The sequence below is a fragment of the Molothrus ater genome, chromosome 5 (assembly GCF_012460135.2).
Source record: "Molothrus ater isolate BHLD 08-10-18 breed brown headed cowbird chromosome 5, BPBGC_Mater_1.1, whole genome shotgun sequence".
NCBI lineage: Eukaryota > Metazoa > Chordata > Aves > Passeriformes > Icteridae > Molothrus > Molothrus ater.
In genome coordinates this window covers 44,330,037-44,356,901 of record NC_050482.2, presented here as the reverse complement: position 1 = coordinate 44,356,901, position 26,865 = coordinate 44,330,037, and the positions used below count along the sequence as shown (strand labels likewise).

Sequence of the window (26,865 nt, the reverse complement as noted above, 5' to 3'; positions counted from 1 at the left end):
GCCCGTCTCCCCGGCAACGCTCCCAGCGTGCCCCGCGGCCGCCGCGGGCCCGGCGGGCGGCGCGGCCGGCGGGAGGTGAGAGGCGCCATTTTTAAATCGCTCGGGCCGGCGGCAGCCACGCCTGGCTGGGCTGTGGCGGGGGTTCTGCTGTGCCAGGGGGAGCCGGGGCGTGCGGGGCACCGGGCTGTAAGGGGGGAGCCGGGCTCCGATGGGGGCTGGGCTGACCGCGGCCCTTCTCCGTGCGTGGGGCCGCAGCTCTTGGCGGGCGGGCGGGGAGGTCCCTTGGCCTGTGCCCGGCCCCGCGCGTTCCCCTCGGCCCGCGCCGTGGGTGACCGCGCAGCCGGACGGGAGGGCCCAGCGCCGCTCTGTGCCCGCTGCTCCAGCCCCGGGAACGGCTGCCGCGGCCTCTGCGGCCTGCCGCGCTCGCCATCGCCTGGCACGCTTCGGGGGCAGGAGCGGCCCGCTCGCTGCAGGCTCTCGAGTGTTTACGCTTGTCTGCTTTGCTTTCCACCAGCCATCCTCAGCCACGTTCGCTGGGAGGAAGATTGTTATTTTTCTGTGCTTCTGGATGTGTGTCAGCCGTGTTAGTGTTATTCCTCTTACCGAGCTCCTATGTCTAAAAGTAAAAAAAAAACAAAACAAGAACAAAACAGCAAACAGATCACAGTGACTTAAGCGGCTCGCTTGGCCTCTCACTCGATCTTCGTCCACGTACAGTAGAGTGTATATAAAATCATGTTTCTGCCTACAGGAGGTGTGGGATATGTATGACAATGTGAAACCTATGCCCTCCCTGAACATTTCGGTTTTTGAGTCAGCATGAAAGGGAAGTGATTTTTCAGAAGAGTTTTGTTTGTGGAATGTAGCTGTATTTGCAAAAATCCCGGGTAGAACTTTGAATGAAATTTTAGTGAGTGAAGGTTTATGTGTGTTTGAAGGCTTCTTGCCGTGAAAAAACAATGGAAAACATACGTGGTGTTTGGAGACTGGCTGCTGTTGGCTACAGCTCAATTTACCAGGTGTAGCTCCCATTCAGAATTCAAATTGATCAGTAACTACTCTCAGTTTGGCTTGGTAGTGTGTGTGGCTAAAGCACAAATTTTAACCTTGAGTTAAGAGAGAACCTTGTTTATTGTTTTTCACCTGATAAGTAACCAGATCTGTAGTGTAAGGCAGAAACTGAGAGGGTGGTACCATGTGCAGTGTGTAGGGAGGGACACTGCCATAATATATGGTTAATGGTTGTTGAAACTTGTACCTTGAACACTGTTGTGGAGGGAGTGAGAGTAGCTTGCATGAGCTTGGTGTCTTCTGTAATGCAGCTGTCATACAGATATTCTCCAGTATTGGTGCACAAAAGTGTTAAGCATTGATTTTCAGGATTCTCTGCAGTAACATCTGAGCAGTGTCTGGGTTATGGAACTCTCTGTAACAAAGGATTTCCTGTTTCTCTTTGGTTTTGCCTCCCTAGATTTTTTTTAAGGTGATTGTGTTGACTGTTACAAGTTGCTGATGACAGATCAGTAGAATATGGACTGTTAAAGTAAAATGTGGTGTGCTGCCACATTTCTAAAAAGATATAGAAGGGGGTTGGGGTGTTTTTTGTTGCACACTTGATTTTCATGGGAAGTCTGATCTCTTATGAGTGTGTTGCATAGTTGTTTAAGATAGGGTTTGTTTCACTGAAATGTGACTGTGTAAAATCTGGGGATCTAGTCCAAGGCTGTGATTTTGTGAACATCTGAGCTCTGTGCTGTGCCAGCTCTCTGCTCCTGAAAGGAGAAAGGCTTGCTCCTCCTCCTGTCTGTTTACTTGGCTCTTTGTTCCTTTGCCCTAGTCCGTACCAGCTGCCCACTTTCACTGATGATGTCGCTTGCTGGATTTTTCCATGAGCTCGTGTGACTCACTGACCTCACAGAAAAACTATTGAGTGTCTTCTGCTTGTTTGAGTGTGTTGGCTTCTTGAGTTAAAACTGTTCGTGAAGGGGTCTGATGAATGACAAACACAGCAGTGGGGACAAAGAAAGGAGGAGCGGAGCCCTCCCGTTCCTGGTGACAGTGAGCTCTTGTGTTGGATTACACTTTTGCATTAGACCATTATCTGGTCTTACTGTAGACTCTTGAGCAGGGATGAGAAGGGGTGGTGTTTGAAGAGCTGCTTTAATGAGGCTGTGCTTTCCTTGAGTTTTTCACTCTTTCAGGCAAATAGTTCATTGTTTCAGAAGATCTTGGCTAATTGGATTAGAAAAAAAAGAAAGCAAATAAAGAGGTCTGGAGTTGTGAGAGAAGCAGGCAGAGGAATTAGACCACGAATTGTGTGAAGAAGCTCTTAGACTTTCACAGATTTCACTGAGAATTTTACTGCTTGAGCAAAACCTGGCACAAGGCTAAATACTGTCAGTTTTTTTGTTAGTTGCAAAATTATATTCATTGTATCATCTAGCTGTTTCAAACTGTGTTCAAAGACAATAAATTTAAGTGTTTTAAGTGTGGCATGGAAAAGAGAGCCATGAGTGAGTTAGGTATGGCACTCAGGGGAATGACCAATACATGGTGCAGTCATGACATTTGGTTATGCCAGGTGAACAAGAAGGAAGCCTTGCTGTAGTAAACAAAATGCCATAAAAATTAATATCATATTGATATATCATCTTTTTCTCTAAATGTAAGTATTCTCACTTTTAAGAGCTTGTAGCAAAGAAAAAGTTAAAATAATATAGCTGAAAAATCTTGCAAAAGAAAAACCCTTTTGTGAGGTGCAGCTATAAAGAGGAGAGATGACTAGTAGGTAATTCAGCAGTGTTTCTCTCTTTAGGAAGAGAAATAATTTGAGAAGAAAGGCAAAACAAAGATGATTCTTGGAAATGTAATTTATTTACTTCACTTAGGTATTCTACAGTACTACCATTTTACCTATAGAGTGTGCATTTCCTAGGTTTCAGGACTCTGCACCAATGCCTTTGTATTTATACCTGTGGAAAATTATGTTAAGGCTTCATAGTATGAATTTGGGATGACTGATACAAATTTGCAGTTTGGTAGCTTGCTAAATAAGTAGGTGTAGAATTAAGTAGGTGTAGAATTAAGTAGGTGTAGAATTAAGTTTAAATATGATGGCGGGTTTAGTTTCTTTAAAGTAAGATTTATGCTCCTCCACTTCTTGAACACATCTCCAAGAGAGGAAGAACCTAGTGTTCTTTTAAATTATTTCTCAAAAATTATGGCTGTAGTCTTTGTGTAATTTTGAAGATTATTTAAGGCCTGTTCACTGACTGTGAGCAACTACTGTTAGCCATTAGCACAGAAGAGATTCTGGTTGGTAATATACTTAATTGGTATCCCTAAATGTTGTTGACTATTGGCAGTTTACTGACAGAGATTATTTTATGATGTGGGGAAAAGAATGCCAAAACAAGAAAAAACTTTTTTGCATGTGAATAGGTTAAATATTACAAATTGCTCTTTGTGTTTTCGAGGAAAGAGCTCTTATGAAGTAATGAAATCTGTTCGTTTCAGTTGTCACCAGGAATGCAGATATGGCATTTGCCGCTAGATGTCCCTGCAAGCTAAAAGAGTTTTGTTTCCTTAAATACAACAGGTTTCTGCAGTCTGGAGCATTGTTTTGTCAGCTACAATTATCTCCCTCTCTTTTTTCCTTTTATCTTTTTCATGAAATCTTCATGCATATGAATACATGGCCAGGTGTGTGTCTTGCTTTGTAATTTGTGCACTTTTTGATAGTAATGAAAGCTGTGAGGAGAGAATACACTTCTCACCTGCAGCAGCTTGGAATAGAGAGTAGAAAAGGCGGTGTTCCAGCTTACCTGTTGGCTGACATTGTTTCAGAAAACGTAGTGTTTCCTTGGTGTCTTTGACTTTATCTCCATTATGCCACTTCAAAAATGCTTCTTACTTGAGTAAGCAGCAGGATTCAGATCTGACTTTAAATGCCGTGTTCCTAATTCTGAGCTTTGGCTTACAGTTTGATAGTTACATTTAGTATCATATAAAAACAAAGTGCTATTGCCTGATTGTTGGAGGTTTTTTTGTTGTTTCGGTTTGTTGGTTTGGTTTGTTCTTATTGTTTGTGTGGGGTTTTTGTTTGCTTTTAATAGTGATCCTGTTAACCCTGTTGATATGCTTAGAAATTCTTAGGGACATGCTGCCTTGAATTTTTTCTGTGTACCAGAGCTTTTTCTCCTCTCACGTGATTATTGTCTTTAGCATCACGGACCTGTTCTCCTCCTCCAGCTGTTGATTTAACAACTGAAAATGTCTTTATATTGAGTTTGAAAATTGCTGTTGTCCTTTGTTTCTCAACAGCCAACAAAATTCAGGGATGAAAAAGAGATTGTATTCATTAGAAGGGTCTTCAAAACCTGTGTCATTAATGTTTGAAATTGGTTGTGCATTTAGGACAGCCACAGAGGAGAATGTTCCTCATTCTGATTTCTTCCTCTTCGTTCTCTCAGCAAATTTGGGTAAAGCAGAATACAAACTTGCTGTTGTTGCTTTGCCTAGGCTGATGTTATGAGTGGTAGATTTTTCTCTGACCTTTTCTAGTTTTAGCAATGGAGGAAGGAAAACTGGGAAAGAAAGTCTTACATTTACGCTTTCTTGACATTATCATGTCGTAGTGGAATGAGTTTTTTCCCCATATTTTCATCTTGCTTATAGTTCAGTGATTTATAAAATATAATTGAAGTGTTTAAGATACAATTATGAAAGAGTGCAGTGGTAGAAAAGATACATGTAAAGAAGGCAAGGTATTTGTAGTGATGGTAGGGATTTATCACTGTTTTTGTTTGAGTTTTACTTGCACACTGCAGACATGGACTTCATAGGCATCAGTCCAGCTATGCAAAAAGCTAAAATGGCAGAGTAGTTGTTTTCAAATCTTTGTAACTTCCCTAAAATTCAGCTACAGTCCTGCCTCCCCTAGATCCTGTGGAAGTGTCAGTAGTGATCAGATTAATACCTATTGCTTCAAATATTAAAAAGCACTAATGAGGCATATTAGCATACTTCCTTATTTCTCAGGAACTCTTGATTTGCAGCTTTCCTCACACCATCTGATATTATCACATTTTGCAAAAGTCTTTCTGGAAAGATCACAAGCAACTGCAAGATAAGCTTTGAAAATAAGGAAGTGGCATATTTCAGGACTGAACTGTGGGCAGGTGTCTTCCAGGCTGTCCCTGACACCTTAGCTCTTCTCCAGAGAGGGCTTGGTAGGAATTCAGTAGAGAATTATCTGCTTTTCTTCCAGCTGAAATACTGGTGTGTTGATTAATACAACATGTTAGGACAGCGTGACAGACTTTTTAATAAGTAGTAAGAAAAGCTGTGTGTCTGCTATCTGTGACCTCTGTTTGAACTCTGATTAAAAAGGCATAATTAGGGCATCATGGTTGGAGTCTCAGTGCATAGCATAAGTAAAAATAACATGTCTTGTAATCTTTCAGATAGTAGTGCTTGTTCTTATTTTGTATTGACTCAAATGACCTTCATGTTTAGGTGTATTCTGTGCTCCTGGAAGTGCTATTACTTCTCAGGACAGGCTGCATGAGGAGAGAAGAGCTGCACTTCCAGTAAAGGTTTCTAATCTGTGTTAAAGCAGAACCAGGATTCTTCTGTACTTAAAGCAAAAGCAGTGTGTGTAACCTTTGAACTGTGAATGTACTTGAATGCTAATTACATGTCCTTGTATTTGTTCAGGTGTCTTGATCTTCTGAGATGTCAGCATAACGAGTGGATGGTCTTGTCGATTAGTTACACATTAATCTTGTCCTCTCCATACTCATCGTGAGCAGTCCTCATAAGATGGATGGTTTGGGCAACCTTCTTCCTCTTGTGGGTGAAAGTGGTGAAGCAGTTAATTCACAAGAAATACTAAAACTTTTGATGGATGAAAAAATGCGAAGTGAACACCACAAAGCAAATTACCAAACTCTAAGGGCAGAACATCTAAGGTACATCAATTTAAGCAAGTTTCTCTTTTTGAGTTGTTAAAAGGTGAAGCTAAATGTTGGAAGGGATTTATTTGTATGTGTGAAATGTGTGTTAGCTATTCCTGTGTGTAAGGAGAGATTTTAAGAGATTTTTCTTCATATAAGAAAATAAACAATTCAAAGTACCTTAAGACATTGCAGGTAAGGTTTCTGCAGCACTTTTTATGCTTATAAGTGAGGGATAACTTTTCAGTATATTACAGAAAGATGATATTAATAGCTTAGTTCTTATTTGGTGTCCATATGTTTGCTTCTGTGTGTGAGTCTTTTGAGCTTTAAGGTCTAATTTTAAAAGGTGGATGTAAAGTAAATACGTATTTTATCTTTCAGATTGCAAGAGGATTATACCAAATCACAAGATGAACTGAAAAGGTTGTTAGTTGAAAAACAGACTGTACATGACAAATTTCAGCAGCTTCTTGCTGACTTTCAAGAGCAGTTGCTGGCTAAAACACAAGAGCTGGAACAAGTGAAGCAGCAGGTGGGATAATTTACTGGAAGGACTTGGGATGTCTTTTTATCCTGTAGTAGGACCATTCATATTTTTCTGTTAATGCAGCATGCATACCCAGCTTGGATATATTTCAGATGTCTTGAAATTCACCCAATCCAAGTAATGGCTCTTCTCTAGAGTGACTATGGGTTGAAATTAGTGTTTCCTTATTTACCTGAATCATCCAAATCCTGTTAGGTGCTGTGTAAGACTCTCAGTCTCTATCTGTACTTGCTCTGCTGTTAAGGGGAGAATCATCTGTCTTGGAGGGTAACTTAGGTGCCTAAACCTGTTAGGATAAGTGACTAGAAAGTGACTTGTTTCTCTTTGTGATGACAACTTTCTTCTTTCTTTTTCTTAAAAAATCCCAAACTGAAATCAAACAAAAAAACTCCTCAACATTTAAGATAACTTGGATGACACTCTATGTAACTGCTTGTTTCCTTAAAATAACACAGGACATGTTCTTAGGAAACAAATATAATCCCTAACCAAAGGATCTCAGACTCTGAATGGAGGAGATGTGGCTCAGTACCATATCTAGGACTAGTTTCCGGGGATTCCAGGGTACAGATAAGTGAAAGAAAAGTAGAATAAATAAGACTATGTCACAGTGGCGGATGAAATTTTTTGTTTTAAACTCTGTTTCTTGGTAGATAGTTTGCTGTGTGAACCATACCAAGAAATATTAACAAAATACCATACAGAATCGAGCTTAAGGCAAGGAATCTTTGCTGATGGTTTTTTTCATTCAAACCAGTATCCATGTACCTGTTGGAGAACACGCATCTAATGTGTTTTGCAAATAATTGTTTGGTGTTGCTTGTTGTGATCTTTTTGGGTTGGTTCACTTACTGTTTAAGTTGGACATTAATTCTTTATCTTTTATGTGAGACTGCTTTTCCTTCCCCCATCCCCCACAAAGGAGATAAATCTCTTGGCAATTCAGCCTGAAATTTGTGTTGCTTCTATTGATAAATGCTGACATTCCAAATGCTTGTTATCTTCCAAGAATATTTTTAGTTCACTAATTCTTTTTTGCTTTTGTAACTTCTATTAAAATTTCTTTAGAAAAACCTAGAAAATTAAGTAAAATTCCTAAAAACATATTTGAAATACTTTATTCCTGGCTAAGTGACCAATCACAGTGTAAATAATATGAATGAATATGACTAATTATTTGTGATACTTTTCTGTTTTAAGGTGCTAACTCCTCAAAAATTAGAACGGTTAAAAGCAAAAATGTATGAGGAATTGGAGTCTCCTATGAGAGAGCGTTATCAGAAGCTAGAAAATGTAAGTCATAGATATTGAAATTTTATTTCATTTAGAGTAGTGATCGCTGCTTTATAGTTGTTCCTAAAACCTTAGGAAATTAAAACTGAAAGGGGAGCATGGCATTATTTCTCTGGTACTGTTGTCCCAGATTTCAACCTCAGGGAAGGTTGAAATCATAGAAGAGGGAGGAGGCAGCATTCAGTTAATCAAAGATAACTTGTGAAGCAATAGGAACATTGCATGGACATTTAAAGGAAATAAATTTGAAAACTTTTTTTTTTTCCTAACTTAGGAAGTAGAAAAATACAGAACACTATATAACAAACTTCGTTACGACCATACCTTTCTGAAATCAGAATTTGAGCATCAAAAGGAAGAATATGCACATGTTTTAGAAGAGAAGAAAATAAAATATGAGACTGAGGTATGTAGAATATTATAGTAGTTTAGAAAGTATCTCTGACAAGGTTGCTTGAACATTGTGGAACTGTTGGTGCTTGAAGGGTTGTCAGTTTGACTGCATTTCATGTTTGTTTCTATTCTCTTAATTCTCAAAGCACTTCTGTGACTTAGCCTAAGGCTGCCTCTATAGATTTGTTCAGTGATGGATTGCAGTATTATTTATGCTATTAAAAGTAAGAATAACTTGCTTTCTGGTAAATGACGTTTGCTTAATGCTGTTTTTAATCACATTTGTGATTTGTGACATGATGCTAATTTGAAATTAATTAATTTTCTGAGTAACCAATGTAAGTTTAGGCTTTAAATTTCTTATGTGGCAACTTATCAAGGAAGATATATTGTTAATAGCAGATAAGGGTATGTTTTGCAATGTACTTGTCATGATGTTAGTTTGGATCAAGATAGTGATAATCAAAAGGATACTGAAAACTTTGGTAACTTTATTTCATTTGTATTAGCTCCTGAAGAAACCATTTGTTAATTTCTTTGGACTTTCAAAAGTGTATGTAGCTAAATAAATTGTCAGCTTATTTATGTTTTAAATAGATACATCATTGTAAATGAGTTGCAGATGTCATTTGCATATCCATGTAAGTATTTGTCTGGAAGCATATATTCTAGGATGCCAGATTTGAATGTATTACTCCAAACATCAGACAAAAATCAAAGCAATCATCACTTGCAAAATCAATCCAAGTTTGCAAATGTAGTGCATTAAAAACAGTTGTCCTTCCTGGAGCTAAACCCACATGCTGCTTTACAGCCTGCCTCTCTCATGGGCTTGTTGAGTTTTTGCTAGTCCTGCAGCTAATTAGCACACTTAACACAGAATGCAGCTACCTTGAGCCCAGGGCATAGTGTGATCTGGTTTTTCTCAAAGGTTTTTTAACATTCCATGTCATTTTGCTCAAGGAGGCTATAAAAACATCCTAATTCTTAAATGATGGCTTGGGCATATGATGCAATTGAATCTCCTCATAAAAGGCATTTGGAGAGTTTTTGCTGCAGAAATCAGGCTTGTTCATAGAGAACACTGGTGAAACTTTTAAAAGGACTGCTGCAGATCAGAGTTTGCACTAATCTCCAAATATGGAGAGAATTCTGACATACCTTTCTTTCTCACTCTTTTGGTCCCTCTGTTATATTCAGTCCATGTAACTTATTTTGTAGTGTAACAATCCATGAATTTATGTTTGTAAATTACAGTCTCCAGATTGGCTTGTACCTTTTGTACTACTTTGTAAGAGAGACTTGGGGGTTTGTTGTTGTTCTTATTGGATTTAGGTTTGGGTTGTTTGTTTGTTTTTTGATTTCTAGTCTGTTGGGGCCCAGTCATGTTTGCTGTCTGGAGTTATTAGCAGATTTGAGTTCTGTTGTAATTATAAAATAGTGGAAACATAAGATAAGTTGGAAGAGACTCTTTATACTCCAAAATCTTGTTTAAAATATTGAAGTGTAATGAGATCAGGTTGTTCAGGTCCATGTCCAGCCAAGTCTTGCACTTGGATGGACAAGGGATGGGGATTCCATAATTTTTCTGGGCAGACTCTTTCAGTATTTAACCATCTTCATGGTAACCTTTTTTCATAATAGATAGTTGGAATTTGACGTGTTCCAAATTGTGGCAGTTGCCTCTCTTCCCATCACTGTGCATCTTCTCTGAGCTGAGGCTTAGTTCTCTCAGCTTGTCCTTATATGTCATATTCCCCAACCCTCTCAAAACCTTAGTGGCCATCTGGACTTGACACGGTAGAGCTTTACCAGTACCGGAAAAAGGACAAAGGATCACTTCCCTGGATCTGCTAGTTATCCTTCTGCCAATCTGCCAGGATTGGGTTGGGTGCTCTACTGACTGATGTTTAGCTTGTTGTCCACTAGGACCCCCAGATCCTTTTCCATGGAGATGCTTCCTTGACTATTGCTATGGGCCTGTACTGTTGCATTGGATTACTCCATCTCAGATGCATGTCTTGCTCCTCTTATTGTAGAGGATCCAGTTCTGTCCATTCCTTCAGCTTGTCCAGATTCTTCTGGATAGCAATTCTGCCTTCCAACAGATTGACCATTTCCCCCCAGTTTGGTGTCACACTCAAGCTTGCTGAAAGTGACTCCATGCTATCATCCAGCTTGCTAATGAGGACATCAGTCAGTGTTGCACTCTGTAGTGTTCTCAAAAAGACCACACTAATAACAGGCATTCAGGTAGTCTTGCTTTGATTTTCCTACTCTAAGCAAATGAATGTTTAAATGTCCACTGCTGCTCTTTTCTGAATTGTTAAGTACTGTAATTATTGCTGCCTGACACCTAATCAATGTAAGAACTTTTATTTTTCTGATTAACAACTATCAGATTGCAAGACTGGATAAAGATAAGGAAGAACTCCATAACCAGCTGCTTAGCATTGATCCCACAAGGGACAGTAAACGTGTGGAGGCACTTTCTAGAGAAAAGGCACAGCTGTGTCAGAAATTAAAAGCCTTAGAAGCAGAAGTCGAAGAACTAAGAGCAGAAAGACACAACAGTGTTGTGCAAGCAGAAAATGTTCAAAGAGTACAAGCACGACAGTTAGCTGAGATGCAGACCATGATGCGATCTCTAGAGGTAAGATTTTCTTTTCTTATTTTGCCTCCTTGTAGAGTGTAGTAAGAGTAGCAACTTGGCCTGACAGAACTGTCACTGAAATCACTGATAATTTTGCCATTGGCTCCGCAATTTGAATTTCTACATTTCAGGTTTAAAGTCAGATTGTAGTTGACTGGGAGTCATGCACTGCCAGTTCAACTTTGGAAAGTCTCTCAACTGAGAGATTATGCTGAATAATTGTCCTTTCAAAACAAGTGAGTCGTATCCATAGTTGTAGTCAGTAAGCCAGTATTTGTTGCCACTTAGCTGGACTTAGAAACCAATATGTTAATAATCCACTGCAGTAAATTCTTTATTCTTTTCAAGAATGTCACATGATGCTCCTCTCTTTAATCCTTTCCTCATCTGTCATCATTTTTGCTAACCTATGCCTCTTCTTTCTCCACCACATTACTGCAGTTGTTTAGTACTCAGCTGTCGCTCTCCTTGGTATTTCTGGGCTGTTGCACTTTTCCCAGGATTCCACTGTATTCCTCCTCTGTTGTCCTCAGACCTTCTGTCAGTCCTTGCTACCTCTCTAGGCAGTGAGCCTCTTCATCTTGATTTTTTGCACAGTTGCAGCATGCAGATAGATGGTTCTTTTTTTTTCTTTACTATTATCAGTGCTGCATACTTCAGTTACAAAATGCTCTGATCTCAACTTAAAAAGTGCTGTAATCTTCTTTGACAGCTTTAAAGAGAGCCCTGCTGAAAACAGAAGTGTTTAGAAAAAGAAAGGTGAAATCATTAGATTACCTTTTTGATCTTCTGTAAAGATCAGGATCTTGTCTTGTAAAGATCAGAGTCTGTAATGCAGAAATTGTATTTAATTTCCTCTCCAGGATGTTAATTCTTCCATCAGTATAACTGCATAGGCCAGTATATTACACTTTGTAAACACTAATTGTAGTTACACTGTTTATAGCCCAGTAATTTACTGGTAAGCACACCTGCTGCCTCCTAAGTAAGTCAGATTACCACTACTCCTTATCAAGGAGGATTGAAAATGGGAGTGATTCTGTGTAGGAGGTGTTAGTAAAAAAAGTTGTGACTTTCCAGTAAAATTCAAGACCCTTGTTGTATTGGAATATATGGTTGAACAAAGTTGCATATTTATATGTAATATTACGGTCTCATTATAATATATCATATCTGAAAGCCCAGATCAACCAAACATTTCAAATGAGTAACAAGAGGCAACCCAGCTCCAAAAATCTTAAAAATACTTCCTTCATTCAAGGCAGAAAAGAAGTCTGCTGAACTACAGGTTGATCGCATTGAGAAAGAACTGCAGACAAGTCATGAGCAAAACATTCTCTTAACCAGCAAACTCCACAAATCTGAACGAGAAGTCAATTCCTTAGCTGCTCAAGTAAGTGCTTTTATGGTATCTAAAATATATTTTTCACACCCTTTTATGTTTTTCTGCTTATATTTTAAACTAAAAATAAAGTAACAATGTCATCTGCTGTGACTTAAAATAGGTATGGAATTTTTCCTTCAGTTCCAGTTGAAGGACAAAGAATATATGACTTTACAGGAGATATGTCATACCTGAAAGTCTCTCTAAGGATTGAGGTTGTGTTCTTATTATTCCTTCTTCTAGATCTTTTTCCTGAACAGAACAAGACTTGTGAAGTGGTGTCTTTATATTCATGGCCTTCATCTTTATATTCATCTTTATATTCATTTATATTTCAATGTTCATGAAAACAGTCAGCCTAGAACTGATCTTTCTACCTTTTTTTTTTTTTCCTGGAGGTCTTAAGAACTATCCTCTGAATGGGCTGTGTTAGTTACAGGAATCAAGCTGCATTGGAGTTACTTGTGGAGATTTAGGTTATATTAGAAGCAGAATAATCATGTTAACATAGCTTTTTTTCTTTGGTTAATGCCAGCATAGCTTGTACAGAACATTTCAGCACAGAATTGCATCACAGCATTTTAAGTTGACCATTGTCTTAAAACATATTTGAGTGACTTTGTTGCATTGGCACCAGATCTTAGAGGTTTTGTTTTATGATTGTATGCTTTTCCTTTTTTTTTTTTTTGAGATCTTTTTACAGTGCATATTTATGAGTGCTAAGTATTTAATTTTGGTCATTCATTTAAAAAAGTTCTAATTTACCGTAGGAATAAGGTATAGCTATAAGCTATACCACTATTTAAAGCCTCTTTATGTAATATACCCTACTTGGCCCCCATGAATGCTAAATAGGAAGGGAAAACTTCTGGTAAAGATTTTTCAGTCATTTCCCAGAATATATGGAATATTGTTACAGTCTTTATTTTTTGTATCAACTGGTCTCCTCTGCTCCCCTCCAGAAGCAGGAGAAAATAAAATATTACAGTCATGTTTCTCAAAGGGAGGAAAATAGAAGCTTTATTATAGTAACCTCCACCTGCTTCTGCTTCCACTCAAACCTATTCCTGAGCACGGGTGCATGTTTGTCTTCTGGATTTTCTGCCTTAAAAAAGCCACCTTAAATCTTTAAGTTGCCCTGAATGTTATCAACTTGATATATAAGCAACTGAATCTTCCATGTAGTTACTTAATAAGCTACTGTGTCATTCTTAACCTTTTGCCACTTGTATATGCAAGCAGGTTGTAATTACATTTGTCATTGTGAATGGATTTTCATTATAAGTGCTTTTCTCCAGATATTTAATTCGCATTGACCGTGTAATTACTGCGTTCAAATGCCTAAACTATAGAAAGTTTCCATGCAAGCAGTAATTTTCATTGATTTGATGTTCTTAAGGCTCCTACTTTTATGAGGCCATTTGATGTGTCTGTAGAGCAGTATTTGATTTAAAATGCACTTCAAGACTATGTAGACCTGGATTTTGAGACATTGAGTAGCACTCCAGGAGGCCAGGGGGACTATAAGTAGTTACCAAATTGAAATTACTTGGGGAAGTAGTTGATATTCTGGCTTTGGATACCACTGTTTTGATTTACTTGTGGAGATTCAATTAAATTTTATTTTAGCTTGATTCTGAGGTATCTTTAGTCAGAAGTAAAGTAAATATACATAAATTTATTATAGTTAATTTGATGTTGGTTTTTACTAATTCATAGGTAAAAGAACTTAAACATTCACATAAGTTGGAAATAACCAATGTCAAACTGGAGGCAGCAAGAACAAAGAGTGAAGTAGAAAGAGAAAGAAACAAGATTCAAAGTGAAATGGATGGTAAAGTATGAAATTATTTTCTAATTATTTCATCTGTTTACTTCAGTTAGAATAATACAACTGTTTTTTTGTCTGAATGCTCCCCAGCAGTCTTCAGCTTCTACTTCTGGTCTAGGCCATAGATCTGACAATTCATTTGGTATTTGAAATAATTGTGTTGTTTCACTTGCTCTACCAGGCAAAGAACAATTGAGAGCAGTTTTTCATTTATGTAAATTAGTGCATTTGTGACACAATTTGAGCATAATCTGTTTCAAATTATGTACTTCATATGGTTATTTTTTTCCATTATTGGTAAATTCTCGACTCTTTCATACTCTGCTTGAAACAGTATCATGCCACAGAGCTTCAGTGGTTGGGTTTTTTTGATTCTGTGTCTGTGGAATTGATACTAATTCCATAAGGCTGCCACATGAAACAAAATACAGCACCTAGCTCATTCTTTGAAGGGAACAGGCATTGCTGTAAGCTACCTGATGCAGCTGAGTATCTAGGCAACTTGAAATAGCTTTCTAGAGTGAAAAGGCCAAAGCTTTCTAGTACTAGTTGTGTTTAAATCCCACAACTACACAATTACACAGTTTTAAAGAGAACTCTCTTCACTGATTGGCCATAGCCCCAAAATAGTACATTTGTCTTCCTGAAATAATTGTTTCTGTTCACTTGCTTTAATAGTAAGTTTGCTAGGAGCAATGAAAAAGTGGTGTTTAATGTATTGACAGTATGCTTACAGTGTATTGCAAACTAGAAATGATGGGTCTATAAAATATGAAACTGAATACAGACAAGATTTAAGTTAACCTGAACTTACTGTGGAATTCCATTTGCATTGCTGAATTAGCTGAATAACCAGGAGTCACTGTTGGCTTATTTGCCAGTGAATACAGGTGTCAGTTACATGATTTTAGTTTGTATAATTTGTCGCTGCCTGTGAAGTCCTGGTTTTAGAAATGTCTCATTTGGTAATATAGGTGGATTAAAACTGAGATTTGTCGTAGCCCAGTTACTGGTCTCAATGACAACCAGTTTCTGTTTACTGTAAGCTTTTTCCGAAAATGAAAATTTTCTTGCTTGACCTTTGCATAGCTGTTATGGAACACTTTTTAAATTTTTTCAATCCAGACACAAATGCTTTGTATAAATTGCTGTGGCATTTAAATCTGTAATAACTGTTAACTATTAACTATTAACTGTTAACTATTAACTGTTTAATTACTATCATTTATTAAAGTAAGAAACTCTCATAGACCTGTTATTCCAGTGTAATGTTACTTTTCAAATGTTTTGGAAATATAACTGTTATACTAAGAAAGGTCTCTTCTTGTTTTCTTGTGTTTTGTTTTTTTCTCCTTCCCCCATTAATTCTGTCATTTGAATTGAGATTTTTGGTTCCCTTTTGTGAATTTATAAAGTGATTTGAATATAGGTTCCTAGGAGGTTCTTACCAATGACATGTTTAACTTTTTTAATGTATAATGCAGGATTGCTGTCTGACAAGGAAATTCTTACTGCAGCTGTTGAGCGGCATAAAGTGCTTTTAGTGGAAAAGGATCGGGAGCTAATTCGTAAAGTGCAAGCTGCCAAAGAGGAAGTTTTTGACAATATTGCAGCCTTACAGAATGAGAAGTATGTCAACTGATTGCCTCCTCAGTTTCTAAAAGAGGACAGTTTTGTGATAATTTTAAAAATATCACTCTTAACTAAACACTTCTGACATTTTCTAGTGATTCTTGTGTGTATGTTGAATAATGTTTTAGGTTAGAACTCGAAAACAGACTAGCTGATCTAGAAAAGATGAAACTGGAACAAGATTCTTGGAGGCAATCTGAAAAGGATCAGTATGAAGAGAAACTACGTGCTGTGCAGATGGCAGAAGAATCTAGCAAAAAGGAACTTCAGCGTTTGCGGTAGCGTGACTTTTCTAATCTTAGCACGGATTTCTCATTTTCCCTCTTTAATGTCTTTACAGTAGACAGTATGAAAGCTTACTATTCATAGATACAGAAGTCTTCATTTTGAAGTGTTCACTGGTGTAGATTAAACAAGATTATCTTTTGCACTGTGTAAAAAAGAGTGCAGAATTAAAAATTATTGTTTGAAATGATAACCCTTTTCTTCCAAACCTTTAAGTGTTATTTTCCACAACCCTTTTGAAGTAGTAATATGGCAATACAACTTTGTTAAAACTAGTTTAGTGCTGGCTGCTGGCATAGCCCCAGTGTTAGAGTAAATAATTTCTCATTCCACAATGACACCATAGCAGAAACTGGCAATCTGAGACCTGATATGATATCTCTGAGTTGGTTATTATGGTTGGGAGTTTACTTAGCTTACTATAGTTGAAGGTTAGCATGATAAAATGAATCATACTCCAAAAGTCTTATTCCTATGTGAATTCTAAGAATGAATAGAAATATATTTTCAATACTTTTTTAGTTAAATATTTATTAGCCTTTCAAATAATGCTATTTATTTGTCAGGCTGATTTGTCCTAATTTATAGCATTGGAATTTTGATTAGATAAAAATAAGGATGTCTTACACAATTTTAGATTAAAAATTCAACAGCAAGCTATGCAGACAAAAGAGCTGGAAGAAAAGAAATGTGAAAATGCTAATCTGAAACAGGTAAGGTTTTATTGCATTATAATGTTTTATAGAGAAATACATTCTTTCCTGTAGTTACCATGTCCTGCATTTGAAGATTGAATTTTTAAGGCTTTTTTTTCCCCTGGAGGAAAAAGATATTTAAAGGAGAAGTGTTCAGAAATCAATCGTGCTTTCCTGGACCTCTGTAAATGGATTACAGTTTTTTGCTTCATGTGTTTTGTGGGTAACAGGGATTTCAAAGCTGAATGTTTATAGACTGGTATATTGAATATGGTTATGCACTATTTAACTGGAGATTCAGTTGCCATGGAGACTTATAAATTGTTTCTAGGTAATGCTTTGCATTTACACTGCGTCTCTCATCTGAGGTTCTTCAAGTGTTTAACAGATGTTTCATAAATGAACAAACTAGTGTAAAGAGGTATATTTCTATTGCATAGTCAATTGATGGCAGTGTTGAAAATCAAACCTATTTTTTTTAACTCCTGCTTGCCTGTGATGTTATTTTGTAGGTAATAACAATAGCTGTGCATCAAAGTACTCGGCAAGCTGTGTGCACTTGAAGTTTGAGACAATTATTTTTTCCTCCAGAAATCAGAAATTGGGGGATCTAAGTGTCCATGTCTATGTGGGGGAAGGAAAAGGAAAGGGAAATGATCATTTGTGTATGCTGGCTGCAGAGGTTGGACTTTTCAGTGCTTCCTTGTTTTGTGAACCGATTGGTACAGTCACTGTTGGCTGTAACACTCAGTATGTTATGGAACAGAAGAGCCTGGAAAGCTCCACAGCTCTGCTGCTAAATATTTCATGGTCCTCGAGTTCTGTTCAGGCCTGGGGCTGAAGCGTTGGATTTCTGAAGTTCTGGGGGCCACTTCAGTGGCAGAAGCATCCTGCCTATCTTTCTCATTTTAACTACAACAGAAACCCTTTGTCTTGTAATGATTTACTGTAAAGCTTCTGGAGAAAGTGTTGAGTAAAGAGAAAAGAAACAAGTAAAAAAGGCTAATGAAAAGCTAAAGCTAGTTGGTGTCTCCATTTTGCGTTGTCTCAGTATCTCAAAATCAGTTGCTGGTTATTTGCATACCTTCTGAAATAGAAAAAATCTTTTTTGTTTTGGTAGCAAATAAATGATATCCAACTCCAGCTTGCCTCACTTTCTCAATCAGAAAAAGATTTGCTGGAATCTAATCAAAAGTTGAAGGAAATAATAGAGAGATTGAAACAAGAATGTCAACATGCAAGGGCTCAGGCAGAGAAAGCTCAACTGGAAACAGAGAAGTAATTTTTTTTTCTTTTGGCTTTACTTTTCATGCTACTTGTGTTCTTCTCGTATGGATTACTTAACTGTGGGTTGTAGATTCTGAAGAAAGTCAGAAAGTTAAAATGGACAGGAAATATTGGACAGTTGTAAAAAATGGCTGTACATTCTGTGGGCGTAGCATGTATAAAAGCTTTCCTCATGTCAGCCTCAAAAGCAGAGGAGTTTGTTTCCATTTGTGTCTGTTAAAATTAATTATTGATTAGTGAGATACACTTCTTGCATAAATTGAAATTCTACTTAACTGAAGTGGGTGTCAAACTTCTATAGATATAAATGGATCTAGAGTTTCAGAGAGTTCTTTTAAGAGTGTTTAAGCTGTATGTGTGAAAAGAGCATTCAAGCATTGTATTATGCATGATAAGGTTCCACAGTCCCAGTCAGTATATGTGTGACTACTTCTTTCCCTTTCCCACTAGCTACTTTTAGCTGATATGAGGTAAGTAAAGGCTTATAAAATATCTTCTAGTTCCTCTCATCAAAATTAAAAATAATCACTTTCCTTTTTTTGCACAAGCTTGACCGTATGTCATCAAAGTATGACAATAAATGATGAAGGAAGCCAAATTTTATTCAGATTCCGTATAGAAATGAACGCCTTCCTGGAATTTAAAGATCAGTTTGTCAGTCTGAAATGTTTTTTCAGAATTTCCTAGTTTAGTAACCCAATATTTGTCTAACTAGTACTGGATTATTGTGTGGTGGGTGCTTTAAAAAGTCAGTGTCCCAGATTAAATACATTTCCAAAGGGTACAATGTAACTTTTGTTTTAACATCTCTTTTCCTATGAATTGGTGCTGCAATTGCTATGTTGTCATTAGTTTAAGTAGTGCTTTTCAATTCAACATTTGAAGATATTGTTCCATTTTGCAGCAGAGTATGTCACTAGCACATTAAATATTTGGATGTTTGCTTTAGGGAGGTGTACTCACATGTTGAGTGAGATCATTGCTGTTACTTGAATGAGGTAGTCATTGTCATTTACATATTTATGGATCACAAAACAGTCAGGACTAGGGTTTCCTGGGAAGGCAGTGGAAGGAGCTTGTCAGTCCTCGGAGATCATTGTACAAGTATGTAGGTACTGAGAGATGCACTAAGGTTGGTACTGCAGAAATGAAGCAGCTTTGTAGCCTGCATGTAATTTCTGCAGATCTTGCCATTGCTATCCTGGGAGCCTTGGGTCATGTTCCCATTGTTTTTATGAATCTGTGAGTGATAGAACCTCCTTCCTCAGTTCAGTAAATTCTTATGAGCTTGAACACCAAAGAGTTAAGTTGCACCAAAGCAAGAGGAAGTGAAATAGGGACCAAAAGATGAGACAAGAAGATAAAAGGTTCCAGATAAGTAGTGCCAGTTGAGCATTGAGCATAAGCAGGCAAAGCTGCTGCATGTCTGGCTGTGTCAATCTTAAGCTTGGAAATGAAAATGTGAAAGGAGAAAAAAAGCTGAAGGCAAACTATGAGCCTGATACAGATCAGAGATGAGCTCAAATAGGGACTTGTTTAGCATTTTGGGAACAATGTTAGTGGCATTTAAACCAAACAACAAAAACCAAAACACAAAACACCTCTAGAAACCCTCACACCCAACTCAAGCATTTTTAACCATTGCCTCAGCTGAAATCCTTTTACTGCTAAGCAGTGCTCATGCAAAGTGCTTTGATTCCTGGGTGCTAGTAGTTATTTGCAGTCCAGAGTGAGGTACAAGCCACGCTGCATCAACTAGAAGAGCCATGACAGGTGACACAGGGGCCAAACACTCTGTTTCCCAAGTGAGAGTGGATGATGCCCAATACTTCTACTGTGGGGAAGGGAGAGGTGGTTTGGTGAGAAATTTATGGAGATGCATTCAGAGTCGCCACTGGGAAAATGCATCTGGAGTAGTGGTGGATGCACTAATACCAGGCCTTGGTCTTCTTAAAATCTGCTACATAGAATTTCACCATTTGATTTTAATTTTTAACAGTAATGTAATTACATATTCCATTAGTTCTTGCCTGCTTTGACTCGCAATGCAGGCAGCCCAAACAAACAAGGCAGCAAGGAGAAACGGCTTCTTTCCTATACACTGCTAGAGAACACAGCCTAATTTTAGTGTGTTGCAACCATGCAAAAGTCTAAACAGATAACATATGCCTTTGGTGGTGTGTGTTTAGCTGAAATGTTGTCTAGAAACCATATTAGTGGGAGCTTCTTGTTGAGCTGGTGTTTGTTCTGATTGGGAACATGTCCTAAGCAAGTCTGTTACGAAGATTTAGTAGACCCCATAGGGCAGCACCCTGCTCTCCTAAACAGAGAGCAGTTCAGTCAACAGTTCAGACAACTGATGTTTGGAATAGGCATCTGCTCTTGTGTTCTACTATGATGGTTTGACCTGAACTGAGGAATTTTCTCTGGGTGGTTTGGCAGCGTGCTAATCCAACAAGGCACCAACAATTAGCTTCTTGGAATCAGTTTTCAAAATTTGATAGTTAAAGAAATCCTAGGATAATGCACAGGTTCAAATGTCGTAGTCACAATTAGATGGTTAACATAATAAAATTTACATCAGATCCTTTAAGTATATAAAAGTAGGAGTTGTGAAAAGATGCATCTTTTTTAAGAGCCTTAAGGTATTAACTGAATGTGCTGCATTGTATGACCTCTTGATTTTTTTGCCCTGATTTTTCCAAAGGACTTCAGAATACCAGCGAATGGAATGGCTGCAGGAGAAGCATATGCTTACACAACGTGTCACAGAGTATGAAGAGAAATACAAGCAAATGAAGAACAAGCTATGTCGAGCTGCTGTTGCTCAGAAAAAGGCATGTTGTCTCTTCCTTTTTGAATGATCCACCCTGTGTAAAGTTCAGCTTTATGTTGGCCAGCTAGAATCGTTTCAATGTTAAGACTTTATTTGCAATCCACTGTATATAATAACTAAATATATTGGGTTCTTCAAGATTAGCATAGAAATAGGTTGAATGACATGCAAAATAATATTACAGCCAACAACTTTGTTATAATGCCATCAAAGATTTTGTGAGGCTTTCTTTGCACGTACACGTGCATTGGTTGTTAAGAGGTGAACCCCTTGATGAGAGAGGATGATGATACTAGATACTAGACAAATGATGTTCTACTTTTCCTTGATGGAATATTAAAATTTTATTTGTTCTCCTAAGCTTACTTTTTAAGAAATAGTTTGGAAGGAAAGGCAGGTAAAACCTCAAGATTAATTAGCGGTGTTATACATTGAACATAGGTTATGAAACCTACCAGTGTCTGAAAAGTTAAGATCAATATGAGAAAAAAAAGCCATAAAAACCAAACAACAAAAAAACCCAACAAAAACCAAACCAAAAAACAAAAACAGGAAGCATACTTTTTTGGTTATGCTTATACTCATTTCTATGTGGCCATTTAAAGGATGACCATTGTGATTTTCAGATGCTGCTAATGTTTGTTAGTACAGCTGGTCACTGACCAACAAGTGCCTGGCAGTTGTGCCTCTTTCATTCCCAACTATGGATCATTTTCCATTTCTTCTGCTTCCCAACATGGCAATCTAAGCACCTTCAAACAATACAGCATCTCTTCTTAAAGAACTCCTATGAAGTGTCACAGCTTGAAACCACATACAGTTTAGATTTAATTTTTGCAGGATCTAATCTATTAAGGTATTACTTAGCTGTTTGAAATATCTGTTTGACAGAGAAAGACTCTCAATGACAATAAACAAAGGAGGATGCATGAGAAAATAGAACTTTTGGAAGCCAAGATGGAAGAACTAGAAAAGGAAAATCAAGTGTTAAATAGGTAATTAACTTTGCTTTTTCTTAGCTTAAATAATTACATATGCTCAAGGTGTGACTTACAAATATGGAGTATTTTTGAAGATACATGTTACCTATATTAGTAACCAGAGTCCAGTCTAATGGCCTTTACAGCACTAGAATTCTTTGAATAGATTCTGTTTAGGATGGGCAGCTGAGAGCTTATGAGACAGTTGCAGGGCTGTCTCTTCAAGAAGAAAAAGAGAAAAAAAATACCTGATAGGCACAGTTGCAGGAATCCCTTTAAAAGAAGGAAGTGAACAAGACATCAGAATTGCAAGAGAAACAGACATGGCATCCTCTTTGAAAGATGAAGTCCTGATTTTTCTCTCTTCATTGTGCCCCTATGGAGGGCTTGATTTTAATAATGAATGTGGCTTCTCTGACTCACTACTGTGAATGGTAATAAAAGCTTAATTTATTTTATGTAAACTCTAATCTACAATAGAGCAGATAGCTAAATATGTAGAGGGACATTTAGACAGATGTGTAGGCAAAAGAACATACACAGATCTACCTTCCAGTTCTTCTGTGTAAGGATAGATAGAAACTGGAGGTGTTAAACAGCAGAGCACTCGTGGAGAGCTGTGCTTCTGTGTTGGGATAACAAAGATCTTGAGTAATAAAAAAATCTGTTATTTCCTAGACAGAATGTTTCCTCTGAAGAATATGCTCGCCTCCAGAAGAGGCTGAAGGACTTGCAGCGTCGGCACAATGAATTTCGCAGTATAATTCTGAGTCCTGACATACCGGCACTCAACCCCGTCGGTGTAACCCCATTGTCTGCCGTGCCTCCTGGGCCTGCAGCGTCCTTCTCCTTTCTTCAGGTGGGATATAGCACAAGCTGTGAAAATAATACAGCAAAAGAGGGTATTGAAATAGTTCTTTTTTACTGACCTTAGTCTTAAGGAAGGCGTATTTCATCTTTGAACAGAAGTAAGAAATTTTTGAGTTATCTGGAGATGTTCCCTTCCTCTCAATAGGAAGGAGTACTTGAAAGACAAAGGAAAATGTTACTGGATGTAACAACTGTGTAGTTTTAAGCCAATTCTCCATACTTCGTCCCTCCCCTCAGAGGCTTCAAATGCCTCCTTCTGAGCAAGAAATGCTAGTGTTGCTCTCACACCATGGTTTCATTATTGCAAAGCAGTATTGCTGCTTTTGATTTCTTGTGTGGTTAAAAGTCTTAGGTTGAGCTGCTGAGGGTGAAAATCTCTCTGGCTGAGGTTGAGCAGGTTGGCTTTACAGATTCATGGTTACTGAGACTTCAGGTTTGTGTGCTCCTTCATCTGAGAGGAGGAACATCTGCAAATGTATTTCTTCCTGATGTTGTTCATCAAGAATATTAGAATAATACCCGTGAAACATTGATGAGTAAAATTTAACAAATAAGGATGTTCTTTACAGGACTTTACAGTTTTTATCTTCCTTAAAGAAAATGAATATATTGCTCATTTTGGTCCCTTGTGTGTAAAATGTAATAGAGCCACATTCTTTTTCCTTTAAATTTCAAGGAGGAGCAGCATCAAAGAGAGCTTGCCCTGCTTGGCAAGCGATTGGAAGAATTAGAAACCAGACAAAGAAAACAGCTGGAAGATCTTGGACCATCTAGAGAGTGGGTAATGGTGGGGTGTGGGGACTTGGCAAGAAATAAGATCACTGGAGAAAATGAAGCACAAAGTGAGGACTCCAAATAAAATCTGCATACTCTTGATGCTGTTAGCTTTCAATAACTTATCCTTTGTACTTATATGAAAATATGCTTTTCATATTTTGCCAAAAACATGGTTGTGTGTGCCTGAATAGCATAAAATATATTCTGCATAGTTACCCCTTTGTGGCTCAACTTGTTTTACTGCTGGGTTGAAGGACCAGCAGTCCTTCAAAGAAGGAGAAAAGTCTAAGGACTTTTCTCACTGGGAATCATACAAAGAATATGCAGGGTTGCCATTAATGAGGAGGCTACACCCTGAATTTGTGTTACCAGTGGAATGATGTTTAGCATAGCAGCAGTTACAGGCTCAATAATGAGATTCAATTGCAGAGTTTTTCTGGTCCACTCGACTTCCCAGTTCTCTGAAGTGCTGCTTCTCTGAGCATGTGTAGGGCAACTGAAGTGCCTTCCACTATAAGCCAAGAGCAGGTTTGGGATGATTTGATGAAGCTGAATAGGCACAAGTCTGTGGGACCTGATGATGTGCATCTCAGGGCCCCAAGGGAACTGGCTGATGTTGTTGCTTGTTTGGATGTCATGGCAATCAGGTGATGCCCTCAGTGACTGGAAAAAGGGAAACATTGCTCCCATTTTTAAAAAAGGAAGAAAGGATGAACCGTGAAACTACAGACTGGTGTGCCTCACCTCTGTGTCTGTGATGATCATGGAGCAGATCCTTCTAGAAGATGTGCTGAGGCAAGTGAAAGACAAGGAGGGCAGCCAAGGTAGCCATCATGCCTTTTCTATGGGCAAATTGTATGATGGAGTGACAGCAACAGTTGACAGGGGAACACCAACAAATGTCATCATTTAGACTTCTGTGAGGCCTTTGGTACAGTCCCACATGACATGGCTGATCTCCAGACAGAAGAGACATGGATTTGATGGGTGAATCATCATTCAGTGGATAAGGAATTGGCTGGATGGACACAGCCAGAGTTGTAGTCCATGGCTCAATGTCCAGGCAGAGGATGGTGCTGAGTGGGGTCCCTCAGAGCTCACTCTTGGGACCGATGCTCTTCAGTACCTTCATTGATGACTGGCAGTGAGGTCAAGTGCAGCCTCAGCAGGGTTGCTGACACAATAGCAGGAAGGGATGTCATCCGGATGTGGGCCCATGGGGACATTATGTAGCTCAGCAAGTCCAAGTGCAAGGTGCTGCATCTGGGTAGGGAAAATCCCAAATGTGACTACAGACTGGGAAAAGAAGTCACTGAGACCAGCCCTGCAGAGAAGGACAGTGGAGTTCTCATGGATGAAGGGCTGGTCACAAGCCAGCAGTGTGCATTCACAGCCCAGAAGCCCAACCACATCCTGGGCTGCAGCAAAAGCAGCATGGCCTGCAGGGCAAGGGAGGCTTCAGGGAGACATTATTCTTCCAGTATCTAAAGGGGGCTATAAAACTGAGGGGGACTTTTTCTATGTCCAGAGAGTGTCAGAGGACAAGGGGCAACAGTTTTAAACTGAAAAAGGGCAGGTTTCGATATTAGGAAGAAATCCTTTCCTGTGGAGGTGGTGAGGAACTGGAACAGGTTGTCCAGAGAAGCTGTGGATGTCCCATCCCTGGAAGTGTTCAAGGCCAGGTTGGATGGGGTTTTGAGCAACCTGTAATAGTGGATGGTGTGCCTGCCCATGGCAGGGGGATTGGAACCAGATGATCTTTGGTCCCTTCCAACACAAACCATTCTGTGATTCTGTGAACTATTGCCAAGATCCCTTCTCAATAAGGTTTGTTTTTCATTTTTTTTCCATAAAGTCAAAACATTAAATAATCTTAGCGCAAGAAACTTTGAAAATTGTTTTACAAGGTTTGGATTGTTTGAAATAAAACTGACATTTAATATAAAAATTTAAAACAATTTTTTATAAATCCTTTAACACTTGATAATATCCTCTTACTCTTTCAATGTGAAAGTTAATGTATGCTACTCTGGGTTGCAGTTTTGATCACTAACAATGCTGTAATCCACATCTAGGTTGGTATTTTGATGCAGATAAAAAGGATAAAATGAAATTTTAAAAGCTCTGAAAACTTCTATTTGTTACCCTTGACAATGTGCCTCTTGTATTTCTATAAAGGGAATGGGAAATAATTGGATTTTTTAATATAATATAGCAGAGATTAGTATAATAAATTGCCTTTGCATTAAGTAAATATAAGTCTGTATTTATTCCTACTCTAATTTGTTAACTACAATAAAAATATTTATTCTAAGTTGAATATATTTTTTTCAGTTCATTATCAGTCCAGAAATTTGTGAAGGATGAATTATTTATCTAAATTTTTTTTACCTGATAATCCAATAATGATTATTTCCCTGGAACTGGAGGAATTTTTTTATCTAGGTTTTTGTTTGTTTGTATTTGGTTTGTGGTCGTTGTTGTTGTTTTCAAAGTACTGCAACAAAAACATGGGACAGTGAGAATACACTGTGCAATCTCTTGTAATAGGTTATTGAGTATTGCTGTTAGACTGTAGGAATAGCAAAGGAATGACACCGGCATTGACTCAACTCTTCTCTCCAGAGGCTGCATTTTTCACTTTGCATAGTGTGTAAGTATAAGGATTTGTCTTGGTTCCAGCCAGGACAGGGTTAATTTTTGCAGTACCAGGGGGGCTGTGGCTGGGAGCTGGGGTTATTCTACACTACCTCATTTTCTGGGCTCAGGGTCAGGGGATCCTTTTGGCTTATGTAGCATGCACGTGTAAATCTGCCTCCCTTCTACCCTCTGTCATTAGTATTGTTCCTGTTACTGATCATTTTCTTATCTCATTGCTGTTTCCAGTAAGTTGTTCTTATCTCATGATCTTTAGTTTTTCTGCCTCCAGTTCTCCTCTCCATCCTGCCTCAGGGGAGGGGAGGTGAGGCAGTGGGAGAGCAGAGCATGTTTTCCAGTGTGTCAGTGGGAGAACTAAATTAGGGAATACCATTCCTAAACCAGGGTTTATGCAAATTCTTGGGGAATTTGTTAAACTTCTCTGAGGAAAACAGTGTAGCCATTAAAAGTAACAGGAGCTATTTATGCTGCTCCTGCAGTATGAACTTGTACAAAGTAACTCTCTGTGCCTGAGCCAGCTTTGCCAAACGGGATGGTCACCAGGATCTACCAGCCCGGAACCACTGTTAGCTCCATGTTTCTGTCCCCAGCCGCGGCTGTGTCAGCAAGGTGCTCTCTGACGTCAGGGAGCAGGGGAGGCTCATACAAACCAGGTAAGACTTGGAGGGCAGAAAAAGGGTAATGGCAGGAGGAGGAATGATGGTCAGCACTTGGTCTGTGGGCTACCTTTCCCAGTTGGTCCCAGGCTTTTTGTGTGAAAGCTTATTTGCTGTCCCTTAAGCAC

At 38.4% G+C, this 26,865-nt stretch overlaps 1 protein-coding gene across 2 annotated transcripts; it reads left to right on the top strand.

Moving 5' to 3' along the window:
* CEP83 (centrosomal protein 83) lies at positions 1 to 25,743 on the top strand. Of its 2 annotated transcripts, none has more exons than XM_036401406.2 (16): positions 1 to 75; positions 5,719 to 5,972; positions 6,342 to 6,492; positions 7,708 to 7,800; positions 8,075 to 8,206; positions 10,595 to 10,846; positions 12,108 to 12,239; positions 13,950 to 14,064; positions 15,546 to 15,690; positions 15,822 to 15,971; positions 16,616 to 16,691; positions 17,794 to 17,951; positions 20,668 to 20,797; positions 21,688 to 21,791; positions 22,455 to 22,635; positions 23,323 to 25,743. In XM_036401406.2, the coding sequence occupies exons 2-16, from the start codon at positions 5,824 to 5,826 to the stop codon at positions 23,503 to 23,505; spliced, it is 2,151 nt and encodes a 716-aa protein (XP_036257299.1). In that variant the 5' UTR covers positions 1 to 75; positions 5,719 to 5,823; the 3' UTR covers positions 23,506 to 25,743. The 2 variants fall into 2 exon arrangements, with proteins under 2 accessions (XP_036257299.1, XP_036257298.1); XM_036401405.1 differs by lacking the exon at positions 1 to 75 and adding an exon at positions 503 to 583.
* Positions 25,744 to 26,865: the final 1,122 nt, after the last annotated feature.

Excerpts from the sequence above, each read along its gene's own strand:
- CEP83 (XM_036401406.2), top strand. The coding sequence starts at position 5,824 with ATGGATGGTTTGGGCAACCTTCTTCCTCTTGTGGGTGAAAGTGGTGAA. Across the intron at positions 12,240-13,949 it reads TCAATTCCTTAGCTGCTCAA|GTAAAAGAACTTAAACATTC; the intron begins GTAAGTGCTTTT and ends ACTAATTCATAG. Across the intron at positions 21,792-22,454 it reads GAAAATCAAGTGTTAAATAG|ACAGAATGTTTCCTCTGAAG; the intron begins GTAATTAACTTT and ends GTTATTTCCTAG.